We start from the raw sequence: 13677 nt of genomic DNA on the forward strand, positions 1-13677 counted from the left end.
AATCAAATCAAATAAATACATAAAACTGGACAGTCAGAACCAAGATCGTCTGGTTCTGAGACCAGAAAAACTCGTCACCACTGTCAGTTTCTTTATTGTGAAGGAATGTTTGTCTTATTGTTTTCTTTGTATTGAAATACAGGATCAACAAACACACACAATTACATACACACACACAGCTGGTTTTAACGTCAATACAAAAGCGTCTAAAAACCTCAGTAGGAGGATCAATAAAAATGATCACGGATCAATTAAAGGGCAAATAAAAACCGATCAGTAACTCATTCCCTTGACACTGGTTATTGATCTGTGAGATATGGATCAGCTGCCTTGGCTCTGGAGCCTGGATGGAGTTTCTTCAGTTGGGTCAAAAGGTCAGCAAGCGGAGTCAAAAGATCTCCTCCTCATCTGCATCACAACCGTAATCTGGATGACGCAAATCAATAAAATCAATGAAATCAATCAATGTTACTGTAATGATTTTGAGAATAAAAGTCTGGACTAACCTCCCACCAGCTGCAGAGCGCTAACACACTCCTCCTCCTCCTCCTCTTCCTCTTCCTCCTCCATGGGGGATGGAGCAGTTGGGAGGGTGGGGCTTGTTTCTGCTGCAGAGTCAAGGGGTGGGTTGGACTCAGTCTCTGCTGGTGTTTCTGTTTCTGTAACCACTGTGACTGTTCTCTCTACCTGAAAGATTAACATCAGGTAAACCAGGTAAGAGGGAGTAACAGGTACGAGAGGTGAGGAAGGACACACAGGTGAGACATGCAAGGAGGATGCGCACCTGATGAGCTGTTTTCTTCTTCTTTGGTGTGGAGGAAATGAGGTGGCGGAACCTGAAAGAGCAGGAGAGAGAACATCAGGATAGCGTGGAGGACAGGTTGAAGAATATTCATTACTGATGACAGGTTATTGAGAGATCAGATCAGTTGAGATACCTCTTGCCCATAATGCTGGTGTTGGCTGCAAGGTCTTGGTTACTGTCACTGGTCTTCCTGCGCCGGCGGCGGTTGAGTCGTTTTCGTGCTACGGTGGTATCGGGGGTGTGGTCGGGGGACCTGGTCGGACTTCCTGTTCCTCGGTTAAGATCTCTAAGGACATCGTAGTTGATCTTACTGGAGATCTTCTTCTTCTCTAACATTCTCTCAATCGCCTCGCCCGCTGTCAATGCCTCGATCTGGTCCCGCTTCTTAGACTTCTTCTTCTTCTGACAAAATATTCACCACATGGGGTCACAGATTAGGTGGGTGGAGCTTCAGGTGAGGCTCTTGAGTGGATGCTGGTTTCACTCACCTTCTCCTTGTAGGTGCCCTCCTCCTTCTCTTTGTTTATCCGCTCCTGTTTCTCTGGAAACACAAAAACAAATCAATCAGAATCAGTAATCAATAACACCCATCAATGATTGCTGATGAGCACCTTTCTGCTCCTTCAGGTATTCGGCGTTCTGCTTCATCCACAGCTCCGTCTTCACCTGAACCTCCTTCTCATTTAGGATGTACTGTATCACACAGAACAGGCCAATCAGAAAAGAGCACGTGCAGTTGGGTCCTTTCACAGTAAAAGTTGCTCAGGTATCTTTGTACCTGTAGAACTGTGAACTGACCTTATCGATCTCTTGATCATCAATACCTTCCAGGTCCAGCTCCTCGCTCTGTGGGTGGTCACCTGAAGGTAAACGCAGAGCTTGATTTCTAACTGCCCTATGATCTAATGGTGATGTCACCATTCTGTTACAGTCGTTATCCTCACCGAGATCTTTCTCGCCACTCTCTGATGTGTCCGAGGTCTGGAAAGTCTGCTGGAGGCTCAGGCTGGCGGCGCTTGGCAGTTTTCCCAGAATGGAGGTCAGAGAGGCAGCCTGACGGTGTGGTCCCATCGACTCCTTCTCTGGCTCTGCCACCGGATCTCCCTTCATGCCACGTACCTCCTCCTCCTGGATCACCTGACACAGGAAGTCCTCAGTCAGGTGGTGGGTGGCCGCTTGTAATTCCACATCTTCGCTCTCAACCTCCTCGGGCTCTGATGGCATTGACAAAACCTCGCCGTTGTCCTCGGGGTCTGAAAACAGAAAAGGTGGGAGCAGCTGAGTGACTGTGTGGGCATGGTGAGACAGTCAGGTAACCCAAAGAACTGACCAACTTCTTTGGTGTAAGCGGCGTAGATTCCTCTGAGTTTGGGCCGACTCTTCTCCAGCTCGGTTTCAATCTCGTCTTTGTAGCAGCTGATCTCTCCTGATGATGACAGGAAATGCACTGTGATTCAAAGATTCAATACGTAACCCCCTCTCATCTGAGGCAGCCCACCCAGGTAAAAAAGACAAACTGACCTTCGACCTCATCCAGTTTCTTAGCCAGCTCCTGCTCTAACTGCAAGAAACCAGGAAGCACAGAGTGGTTAGCTAATTGGACACCTAGCTGCTGCAGCCAATCAGAGACAAAGATGTACCTGCTGCATTTTGGCTTTGTGCTGTGCAGCAGTGAATGAGGGGGGGTCGCACTCCTGCTCCAGATCTACTCTCATGAACTCATCAATGGTCAGCTGACTGGTGGGCGTGTCCTCAAACTCAGTTAACCTGCAGGGAGGGAAAGGCGCTGAGATCTGCTTCCTGTTTTGGTGGGGGTCAGGTGTATTCAGGTGTTTGTGGGGCTCACCTCTTCCTCAGTGTGGTCTGGCAGACCTTCACCACGCCAATCACGTCCTTCACTGAACGCCGAAACTTATGCATCCGAGCTGCTACCAGGAGTGCTGAGGAGGAGGAAGAGAAGGAGTGTTAATGTCTGCTTCATGCACATTGCCGCTGACGTTTGTTGCTATAGTGACAAATTCCAGGTTGCACCTGCTCCACAGAGTCCAGAGGGTCGGCGTCCTGTGTGCATCCAGTCCCTCTTCATCCTCTGTACAAGACGAAGAGCCGTCATGGAAACCTCATGAGTCTTCGCCCCAAACTCCAACATGTGCGCAAAGCGAGGAATGTACAGACAGGGGTCTGAGGAGGGGAAGGAGTGCTTCAATGTTAATAAACGTGGCCACACAGGGTCAAAGTTCATCAGCAGGCAAAAGATCGCTTTTTTGTTGTGGCATCAGCAGAGATTTATAAACAGTATTCAAACTTAAGTTCAACTTAAGTTAAAGGCCTTGTGTCCAGCTCCGCCCACTACATTTACTGTTGACTGTTAAATCCAGAACTGAATCAGCTTTCTGGGATTTCTTTACCTGAATGATTGAATCCGCATCAGGGCTCTGTAAGTTAGCTGTGAGTTACACTGATCACACATCATATCAGAGACTGCAGAAACTATGTGGGAGATTCCCCTCATGACTGCAAACCCTCAATAATCACCAAGGATACTGAAATTACACCGCACGTGAGGTGTGTTCACACTATCCCAGTGTTCAGCATCCACTGAGCCGCTTCTGCACTCAGAAGCTGCATTTCCGTGTGTGTGTGTGTGTGTGTGTGTGTGTGTGAGTGAGAGAGACTGCTTGTTAACACGCTTAGTATTTTTTTTTCTTCATAACAGTGGCTTGGACACAGACATCACCACACACTGTACGTAGCAAACATAAACATACGGACACACTTCCGTGTTTGGTGTTCATGAAAACATTTGCGGTTGCTCGATGGCTGCGTTCTTTTCCCGCGCTCTGCTGCCCTCTTGCAGTGCGGAGCGGTGGTGAAGGCGGTACTACAGTGTAAGATGGCGGCCGGAGGCAGGCTGCAGCGATCTGCTCGTTTTTAACGTTTACAGCGGAAGGACGCGGGGACGGCAGACGTCACACAGGTAACCCGCATACCAAAGCTCCATGACACGCGCCACAGGTCCAACGCTGAGAATCTGGTACGTGATCGGTACTCAGAGCTGTGATTAGTGATGATCGATTGTTACTGGACAGAGACCCGATCTCCTGTTCGCTGAAGATAAACAGATGTGGTGGGCGTGGCTTTCTGGGCCACACTGATGTTAATAATAACAGCGGTCTGCTGAATCCACACCTCTGCGGGTTAGATACTGTTTATTAGCTGGATCCATGTTAGTGATCAGAGATAAATGACCGCAGCGCAGACAGGTGAAGCATTACAGACCGCCTTAGTAAACACACCTGGACACCCTCAGATGAATGATATCAGCGATCAGATAATCCAGATTATGATGAGCCTGCAGCTGCTGTCAGTTGTCTGTGCTTTAGGACAAAGGAGACGCTCTGCTGTCAGATAATCTGGATCATAATCTCTGTGGATCATAACATCCCGCTCTCTCTGACCCACAGCAGGCTGCGATGCTGTGACTGCTGACTCTGCCTGCTTTCTGAGGAGGACATGGCAGCTGAGCTGTTCTCCACCAGTCTCCCTCAAGACGAGGAGGTGGAGGTTCTGGAGGTGAAGAAGAGCTTCATTCAGGTGAGCGACCTGCAGCTGACTGCCGAAGACATCTGTGGAGACAGCGGCATTGCCGCCTCACAGCCAAATAACCATGACGGGAACCCGGAGGAAACAGACAGCTGGCAAGCTTCCCACCCCACCCTCAGAGAAAGGTAAAAAAAAAAACCCCCAAAAAAACCCCCACCACCAACAACCACAAGCAGTCAGAGAGATAAACAACAACAATAAGAGGACAACAAATTGACTATGCAGACATTGCTTCTTTTTCATCTAAAGGACATTAAAATGTTTGTTGCTAACACAGCCCCAACACAAAGCCCCATCCAATTCAATGTTAATTTTACAGTCCTAAATTACAACAACTGTTGCCTTAAGGTGCTTTATATTGTTTAAGTAATCCCATATCAGGGATTGTAACATCTAGTTTCACAAAAAAGAAAGAGAAAACCCCATTAATCATATGACCCCCTATGAGTAAGTGCTTTGGTGACAGTGGGAAGAAAAAATTCCCTTTTAACAGGAACAAACCTCTAGCAGAACCAGGCTCACAGAGGGGTGACCATCTGCTGGTGGTGGTCAGAGGGCCCGGTGGCGCCAGTGTCCGGCAGCCTCGCCTCTGTCAGTGCGCCCCAGGGTGGCTGTGGCTACAATGTAGCTTGCCATCACCAGTGTGTGAATGTGTGTGTGAATGGGTGGATGACTGGATATGTAAAGCGCTTTGGGGTCCTTAGGGACTAGTAAAGCGCTATATAAATACAGGCCATTTACCATTTTACCATTTGCTGTGAACAGCTGGGGATGAGTGGAGGTCAATGTTATCCAGTTTCATGGATAGATAAAGCTGTGTCATCTGCATAGCAGTGAAAATGTATGCTATGTCTCTTGATGATAACAGAACCCTCATCAATTGTAACCTTCACTAAAGCTGTTTCTGTGCTGCGATGAGCTCTGAAAACTGACTGAAACTCTTCAAATAAGCCATTCCTCTGCAGTTGATGTGTTAGTTCTTTGACAACTACTCTTTCAAGAATTTTTAATATGAAAGGAAGGTTGGGGATTGGCCTATAATTAGCTAACACCGGTGGGTCTAGAAATGGCGTTTTAGGCAACGGTTTAACTACTACCAGCTTGAAGGCCTGTGATACATAGCTGATTAATAGAGATAGGTTGACCATATTTAAGATTGAAGCATTAATTAATGGCAGGACTTCTGAGCAATCTTGCCATTCCTGCATGTCCTCATGTGTTGAAGTTCAGGCTCTGGCTGCTGGGCTGGGGTCTGCATACATTCAGCTTTATCATCATTCTGCATTTTTGGCTATGTTAGCTACTAAGAAATGTGATGTGCTAACCCGAGTCTGTTGTTGTCCTTGTACTTTGCTGTTGTCTGTTGATTATGTTGTGTGGCTGCAGGAACGCTCTGATGTTCAACAATGAGCAGATGGCTGATGTCCACTTCATTGTCGGTTCTTCAGGAGAGACTCAGACAGTGCCTGCTCATAAGGTACAGAACCTGTTCCCACTGACACTTTGATCCAGAGCATACGGTTTGATGCTGTGGTCCAGATTCTAATGGATTCCTCTGTATGGCAGTACGTCCTGGCGGTGGGCAGCTCGGTGTTTGGAGCCATGTTTTATGGAGATCTGGCAGAGGGACAGTCTGTGATCCAGATCCCTGATGTTGAGCCGGCTGCTTTTCTCATCCTCTTAAAGTGAGTCAGAAATCAAGACCAGGCCCACTGTTAGTGAATTAGCAGCAAGCAGAGTCCTGAAAGTAGTCTCCTTCACTCGGATGACCCCCAGCTTTGCATTCTGCCTCATGTGGAGCTACAGCTGCCTTTCTAGTGTGCCTCATTGGGCTAGGATAGAAGGATAAAGGCTAGGATAGCAATGGAATCAGAGAGGCACAGGCTTCACAGAACTACAATCTGAGAAAACGTTGTCTGACAGAAAAAAATTATTACAAAACATAAAAAGTTTTGTTAGTATCCTGAACACTTGACTCCTGAACGTGACTATGAAATCTTTTTCAGTGCAGATCTGAGTACCGCCATTAGTGTTTCGACCAAATTGAAAAGTGTTCTGTGGCAGGATCTGAGGTAGGGTGGAGGTTTGTGGTGGGACGTGCTTAAAGACTGTAGACACCGTGGGCTGGGCAGAAGGAGTTCAGCTCCAGTGATTTTGTTTCTTGAAGCAGGATTTGGTTGAAGGGACAGGAGAGTAAGGCAGGCGTTGTAGTTTATGGTGTAGCTCGAGAAAAGGGACCACAGACCAGATTTCACAATCCATCATGTTGATAACATTGAGGTAACTTCTGTTTCTGCTCCACTGTGGTGGTACACAAACCCACTACAGTCAGCTATGGATGCCGCGTGTTGTACAATTTTTGTCGAAACATGACCTCATCCTACTATTTTCTCTATCTCAGGTACATGTACAGCGATGAGATTGAGTTGGAGGCTGATACCGTGCTCGCCACGCTATATGCTGCTAAGAAGTATATTGTCCCTGCTCTGGCGAGGGCCTGCGTAGCCTTCTTGGAGACGAGCCTTGAGGCAAAGAATGCCTGTGTGCTGCTGTCTCAGAGTCGGCTGTTTGAGGAGCCGGAACTGACGCAGCACTGCTGGGAGGTGATCGACGCTCAAGCCGAACTCGCTCTGCGCTCTGAAGGTTTCTGTGAGATCGACTTGCTCACGCTGGAGATAATCCTGCAGAGAGAAACACTCAACACCCGCGAGATCGTGGTGTTTCAGGCACTGCTGTGCTGGGCGGCGGCAGAGTGTCGGCGGCAGGGCTTGACAGTGAACCCCAGGAATCAACGCACGGTGCTTGGTAAGGCCCTGTACCTGGTCCGATTCCCTTCCATGACACTGCAGGAGTTTGCAGATGGGGCAGCGCAGTCGGATGTGTTGACGCTCAAAGAGGCCCACGACGTCTTTCTGTGGTTCACTGCTACCAACAAACCCAGGCTGGAATTCCCCACTGTGAAGCGGGCGGGGCTACTGCCACAGAGGTGCCACCGCTTCCAATCCTCAGCCTACCGGAGCAACCAGTGGCGCTACAGGGGGCGCTGTGACAGCATCCAGTTTGCCGTGGATCGCAGGATTTTTGTAGCTGGACTTGGTCTGTACGGTTCCAGTGGTGGGAAGGCAGAGTACGTTGTGAGGATTGAATTGAAGAGGCAGGGAACTGTTCTAGCCCAGAATCTCAACAAGTTTCTGTCAGATGGGTCAAGCAGCACCTTCCCGGTGTGGTTCGAGCACCCGGTGCAGGTAGAGCAGGACACCTTCTACACAGTCAGTGCCGTCCTGGACGGAAACGAGCTGAGTTACTTTGGCCAGGAGGGGATGACTGAAGTGCAGTGTGGGAAAGTGACCTTCCAGTTCCAGTGCTCATCAGACAGTACCAATGGCACTGGGGTGCAGGGGGGGCAGATCCCAGAGCTCATCTTCTACTGTTGAACTGGACCCAGGGATTCAGCCAACAGGCAGGAAGTCGGAGCCTGGAGCTCAGATTCAATCAACGGACCTGGCAATTGGAAATTGGCAGCTGATTGAACAATGCCGTGGACCTGAGAGCTGATTGGCTGTCAGGTTTTTAGAAGTGTTTGGTGTATATTAAAGTCTCCTGAATATTTGAGAAAATGAATAAAGGAAGTTGTAGTTTTTCTGCTGCTGCCACTAGATGTGGCTATGTGGTCTCACACTAGGGATGGGTACCGGTGTCCGGTGCCATGATGGCACCGGTTCTGACATAAACGGTAGTAACCAGACCGAAAAGCAGCGCACATTTCGGTGCTTTATTTCGGTGCTTTTTTTTCCTGAGCTGTGATACACTTCTAGCCAATCATTTTACGTTTCCGAGGATAGTAGGCGGGGCCAGGTACGTACGTTCTGTTAGAGCAGAGCTACAGATTAAAAATGTCCAAGGCGAAGCGGTCAAAAGTCTGGCTGTACTTCACAGCAAAATATGAAAACTCAGCAGCCTGCAACAAGTGCTTTAAGCTGATACTGTGATACTGTCAAAGGAGGTAACACCAAGAATCCGATTAAACAGCTGGCGACGCATAGCGTTTTTTTTAAAAGCCGAGAAATGCGCCGTATTTGATAGCTTGCTGCGAGACCTCACACCGTGCACGTCGGGTGGGTTGCCAGTTATCGGACCCGGAGCAACATCCCCCAAACACCCGAAGAATAGAGTCCTGGCCCCTAGCCCTGCCAGTGTAGCAGAAATGATGACGGATGATGATGGCAGCAGCAGCAGCCGTTCTTCTCTGCGTGAGTAGCTTGTTGTCCGTGTGTAATTTACGTTGAGTAGGCTAACCACGTTATTACATTAATGCATGTAAGGTGAACTAGCAAACATCATCATAGCTACATGCGGCTGTCTTCTTGTTTGATGGCAGATACTCCCTTCACCCTGGCCAAAAAGGCTAAAATGACCAAAGAAAAAGTGGGAAACAGTTAAACACGAGAGGTTTTTGGACAAAGTTTGTGTTTTTTCCATTGTTTAAGCACTGCTTCCAGCCAAGAGTGATGCCATATATGCCACATAGCTGCAGAAAAGGCTAACATTGTTATCTTTTTACAAAAAAAACCAGCTGAACATGAGAGGTTTTTGGACAAAGTTTGTGTTCTCCATTCTTTAAGCACCGGTTCGAGCACCGTTTAAGCACCGGCACCGTTTCAAAAGTACCGATTTGGCACCGGTATCGGATAAAACCTAAACGATACCCATCCCTATCTCACACTGTGGGGGATTTTCAACTTTTTTTGTGCTGTGGATAATGAATTTTACTTGTTGTGTTCAAGGTCACACGTGTAAAACGGAAATAAAAAATTTGAATGCAACAACAAATTATTTCAAGCCTGTATTCAGTAGAAAAGCATTGCAGACAAAAAATATAAAGTTGAAACTGATAAATGTGATTGGTGTTTTTTTTTTTATTTACAGTTTATTTCTGGATGTCAGCACATGTTGCACATGTTTATCACACTTTAAATCATCTGTGAGACTGCATTCTCTGCTTTTCCAGTGTTGTGTGCTTTAAATAAATACAATGAGTAAATAGCTCACCAATGGCGGGAGCATTGATGCAGAGCTCACGAGCCAGCAGCAGGAAGGTCTTTCCCAAGATGTAGACATTTACCTGGACACACAGCATAGAGCTCACACCTTAATGACACCACTGAGATTCCACTGAGAGTAGCTGAGGCTCGGTCTTACCTGCAGCAGATCGCTGAGGTCCAGCAGCATGTCTGAGGCTTGTATAAGGAAAACCAGGAGATGAAAGGTCAGAATGAAGCCTGTAACCTCTGTGTTTTTATCACGTTTGTGTTTGATTTAAAATTGTAAATCACTGGTTCCAGGTGTTTCTGATCACCTTAAACAGCAGAACATCTGCAGCACATTAGGGTGATGGACATCTGAATGTACCGCTGATGGATCAGTTCCTGTGACAAACCTGCATCCACCTGCAGCTGATGAAAATCTGATGTCTTTCTCCTCATACCGTATTTTCACGACCATAAGACGCACTGTACTAAAAGGCGCAGTCTCAGTTATGTGTGCCATTACTGTATTTAACACACACATAAGGCGCACTGGATCATAGGGCGCATACAAGTACTGTATGCATATTTAAAAATAAAGCGGGAGCAAACCTGAGTTCGGTACCTTACTCACATTTCTGTTACCGGTAATCGTCATCATCAACAACACACAAGCATACAAGTGTGCATATTTAAAAATAAAGCAGGAGCAAAACAAAGTTTGGTACTCACATTTTTATTACCAGTAATCGTCATCATCAACAACATACAAGCATACAAGTGTGCGTATTTAAAAATAAAGCAGGAGCAAAACAAAGTTTGGTACTCACATTTTTATCATCAATCAAACCCATCGAAGTCCTCATCCTCTGTGTCTGAATTGAACAGCTGCGCTAAATCTCCATCAAACATGCCAGGTTCACTTTCTTCACCGTCAGAGTCACTTTCCGTGCCGTGCGGCTCCTCGGAAATGATGCCGGCTTTTGCGAAAGCTCGAACAACAGTGCCAGCAGACATGTTAGCCCAAGCATCTACAATCCATTGGCAAATTGTGGCGTAACTCGCCCGGCGCTGCCTTCCACTCTTGGTGAAACTGTGGTCCCCATCGGTCATCCATCGCTCCCAGGCCGCTCGCAGTCTTACTTTGAACGGGCGGTTCACACCGATGCCCAGCGGTTGGAGTTCCTTTGTCAGGCCTCCCGGAATGACAGCAAGCTCACAGTTCATTTGTTTCACTAGTTTTTTCACATCGGCTGTGAGATGGGCACGCATAGAGTCACAGATTAAGAGCGATGGTGATGCGTGGAAAAAACCACCTGGTCTCCTTACATACACCTCCCTCAGCCACTCTTTCATCATTTCCTCATCCATCCAGCCCTTTTCATTTGCCTTAATTATGATTCCTGCTGGAAACTTCTCTTTAGGCAAAGTCTTTCGCTTAAAAATCACCATAGGCGGCAGTTTCTGTCCATTAGCATGGCAGCCAAGCACAACAGTAAAAGAAGACTTTTCATACCCCGTTGTGCGTATTGCTACCGTGCTGGTCCCCTTCTTCTCCACAGTGTGACTCACCGGGATGTCAAAAGTGAGCGGGACCTCGTCCATGTTTGTGATGTGGCTGGGCTGGATGTTTTTGTCGCCGATGTGTTTGCTGCGGAAGATGGCCAGCTTTTACTTATAATCCGCTGGAAGTTGCTGCGCTACCGTAGTCCTGGTCCGGATAGAAAAATGGCACCGTTTCATAAAACGAAAGCACCAAGACGGACCTCCTTGGAAATGTTCAATGTTCATCTCTTCAGCTAGTGAAACTGCTTTTAGCCGAATGGTGACCGTCGAAACGCTTCTCCCGCTCGTTCTTTGCTCGATGATCCACCGCTCGAGTCTTTCCTCCAACTCGGGCCACCTCGCCTTATGTCCGCGGAAACTCAGCTGCGTTTTCTTGACCTGCCGGAGCTTGTTTTCTAGCTTCCTCCATTTGCAAACCATCGATTCGTTAATCTTAAATTCTCTCGCGGCTGCTCGATTTCCATGTTCCTCCGCATAGCTGATGGCCTTCAGTTTAAACTGTGCTTCATAAGCGTGTCTCTTTGCCATTTTCAGGGTTGTTAAAACAACGATGTTCCACATAATGCACATACCTGTCCTTTTATACAGGTATGTGCGATTGTCCGGTATATACGATCAACGCTCACACTTCACCCTTTAGCGTTCTCATGGTGTTCTCTACTACGTCCTCCTTACAACACACAGGGCGCACTGCGCTATAGGGCGCGCCGTACTTTTTGAAGAAAATCTAAGACTTTTAAGTGCGCCTTATGGTCGTGAAAATACGGTAGTTTTAAAAGAGGAGATGAGCTGCACACCTGAGCTACAGGTGAGGAAACCAGTTCAGTGGTTCACCTGGCTGCATGTAAACTGACTGTAGGCCATCGCGGTTTCAGAGTTCAGGTTTGTCTCGGCAGTTTGCACATGCTCAGTGGGTCAGAGTGGTTGCTAGGATACGTGGCGTGCCCTCAGTGCGGCACACAAGGTAGAGGCAGGCAGCGATGACGTGCTCTGTCTTGCGGCCCCGGGTCAGGTGTTTGCTGACGACTAGCTTGAAGAAGTTGAAGGCGGTGTCGAGGCAGTGCTGGTTGAGCTGCAACTGACTGCCCAGCTGCTGGATCTGACGCTTACCTGCACACACACAGGCTCGTTACACCTGTGGCTCACCTGGACACCCTGCCCCCAAACAGTCAAAGGACTCACCGTTCTGAAGTGTCTGGGCTCGCGACTCTTTACCAACGCTGGTGTGGAAACCAGAACCAAGAAGTGGCGCTTTAACGGGACCTGATGGGCAGACAGAAAGACAGCTGTTCAGAGGACTTTGACTTTTGACACTGTAGTTGCTGCAGAGCATTTTGGGTAAAGACAGGTTAGTGTTAGACACTCATCACAGGCATGAAGTCAAAGTTGAGTGTTCATTCTAGGGTGGAATGATTGTATAGCAAACGTGTTTACTGACTTTAAAAATTCAATTCAATTTTATTTATATAACGCAAAATCACAACAACAGTCGGCTCAAGGCACTTTATATTGTAAGGCAGACCCTACAATAATACATACAGAGAAAAAACCAACAATCATATAACCCCCTATGAGTGAGCACTTTGGTGACAGTGGGAATGAAAAACTCCCTTTCAACAGGAAGAAACCTCCAGCAGAAGCAGGCTCAGGGAGGGGTGGCCATTTGCCATGACCACTTGGGGTGAGAGAAGGAAGACAGGATAAAAGACATGCTATGGAAGAGAGACAGAGATTAATAACAAGTATGCTTCGGTGCAGAAAGGTCTATTAACACATAGTGACTGAAGAATACTCAATGCATCATGGGATGATGGACATCAATTAATTACAACGAGGGGAATGCTCAGGTGGACATGTTTCTGATTCTGGATGAGAAGCTTTGAAACACAGCGACTTGTTTCTCATGATGTTTTCTTCTAAAACGTGGCACTAATTAAATTACCTGAACTGGTCAGAGAGACGTCCGAAGCCTGCTTGAGCTGTATCTGTGAAACCTGGATGGACTTCAGCAAACTCACATGGTCTCTGAAACTTGCTGATGCTGCGGATTACCAGCCCTTCCTGTTTCACCCTAAACCACCCTAACCTGCCTCTGTTGGCGTCTCACCATCAGCAGACACAAACTGTCCCACGGCGGACGACACGCCTCCGCTTCCCTCCACAAACTGGACCTCGGACACGATGATGTTGTCCTCCAGAACCGAACCACAGCTGGTGCACACGGCGCTGCCACGAGCCTGGTCCACGTCAATATCAGACCCCCCGCAGGTCCTGCACACCCGGGAGCTCATGGTGGAGGTCAGAGGTCAGCAGTCCCTGAGGTGGAGAGACCGGTTAAATATTAAACTTTCACATGACGATGAGTATGAAGGTCAACACAGGAAACAAGTCACTGTCATGTGTAGGATAGCTCCACTGTACACTCACTGATGATGACTCATACAACATTTCAGCCAGTCATATGTCTCCATCTCCTCCTATGTCACACCAACCCTCTGCATGTCCTCCTTCACTACATGGACGACCCTCTACCACTACCTCTGCTTCTCCATGTTCACCTTCCACCTTGTCTCCCTCTCATTCACACTCATGTATTCTATCTTGCTTCTACTCTTTCATACCTCCACCTGCTCCCTAATCTCACCTCATCTGCAGACATTATCATCCACAGTGACCCCA

At 47.7% G+C, this 13677-nt stretch overlaps 2 protein-coding genes across 5 annotated transcripts in view; one reads left to right on the top strand and one right to left on the bottom strand.

The window, feature by feature from the left end:
• Nucleotides 1–78: 78 nt before the first annotated feature.
• The window catches only part of brf1b (BRF1 general transcription factor IIIB subunit b), a 14983-nt gene continuing 1384 nt past the window's right edge, over nt 79–13677 (bottom strand). The window contains exons 2-19 of one of the 3 annotated variants that reach the window (XM_080881798.1): nt 13106–13314; nt 12181–12261; nt 11935–12108; nt 9608–9639; nt 9458–9530; nt 2837–2986; nt 2652–2745; nt 2446–2572; nt 2327–2366; nt 2136–2231; nt 1750–2058; nt 1604–1665; nt 1417–1498; nt 1294–1346; nt 939–1207; nt 785–836; nt 507–683; nt 79–426 (exon numbers count right to left, since the gene is read on the bottom strand). In XM_080881798.1, the coding sequence (XP_080737924.1) occupies nt 376–426; nt 507–683; nt 785–836; nt 939–1207; nt 1294–1346; nt 1417–1498; nt 1604–1665; nt 1750–2058; nt 2136–2231; nt 2327–2366; nt 2446–2572; nt 2652–2745; nt 2837–2986; nt 9458–9530; nt 9608–9639; nt 11935–12108; nt 12181–12261; nt 13106–13289 (2106 nt within the window). In that variant the 5' untranslated portion in view covers nt 13290–13314 and the 3' untranslated portion in view covers nt 79–375. Of the gene's footprint in view, nt 427–506; nt 688–784; nt 837–938; nt 1208–1293; nt 1347–1416; nt 1499–1603; nt 1666–1749; nt 2059–2135; nt 2232–2326; nt 2367–2445; nt 2573–2651; nt 2746–2836; nt 2987–9457; nt 9531–9607; nt 9640–11934; nt 12109–12180; nt 12262–13105; nt 13315–13677 lie in introns of all 3 variants that reach the window. The other 2 variants (XM_080881799.1, XM_080881800.1) reach the window with 2 other exon arrangements.
• LOC308396474 (BTB/POZ domain-containing protein 6-B-like) lies at nt 2995–9432 on the top strand. 2 transcript variants are annotated; one of them, XM_080881802.1, is made up of 5 exons: nt 2995–3839; nt 4270–4533; nt 5795–5885; nt 5975–6093; nt 6810–9432. In XM_080881802.1, exons 2-5 carry the CDS (start codon nt 4319–4321, stop codon nt 7840–7842), a joined length of 1458 nt encoding a protein of 485 aa, XP_080737928.1. In that variant the 5' UTR covers nt 2995–3839; nt 4270–4318; the 3' UTR covers nt 7843–9432. The 2 variants fall into 2 exon arrangements, with proteins under 2 accessions (XP_080737928.1, XP_080737927.1); XM_080881801.1 differs by having other exon boundaries at nt 2995–3782.

This window comes from Rhamphochromis sp. 'chilingali' (assembly GCF_963969265.1).
Source record: "Rhamphochromis sp. 'chilingali' genome assembly, chromosome: 5".
Classification (NCBI taxonomy): domain Eukaryota; kingdom Metazoa; phylum Chordata; class Actinopteri; order Cichliformes; family Cichlidae; genus Rhamphochromis; species Rhamphochromis sp. 'chilingali'.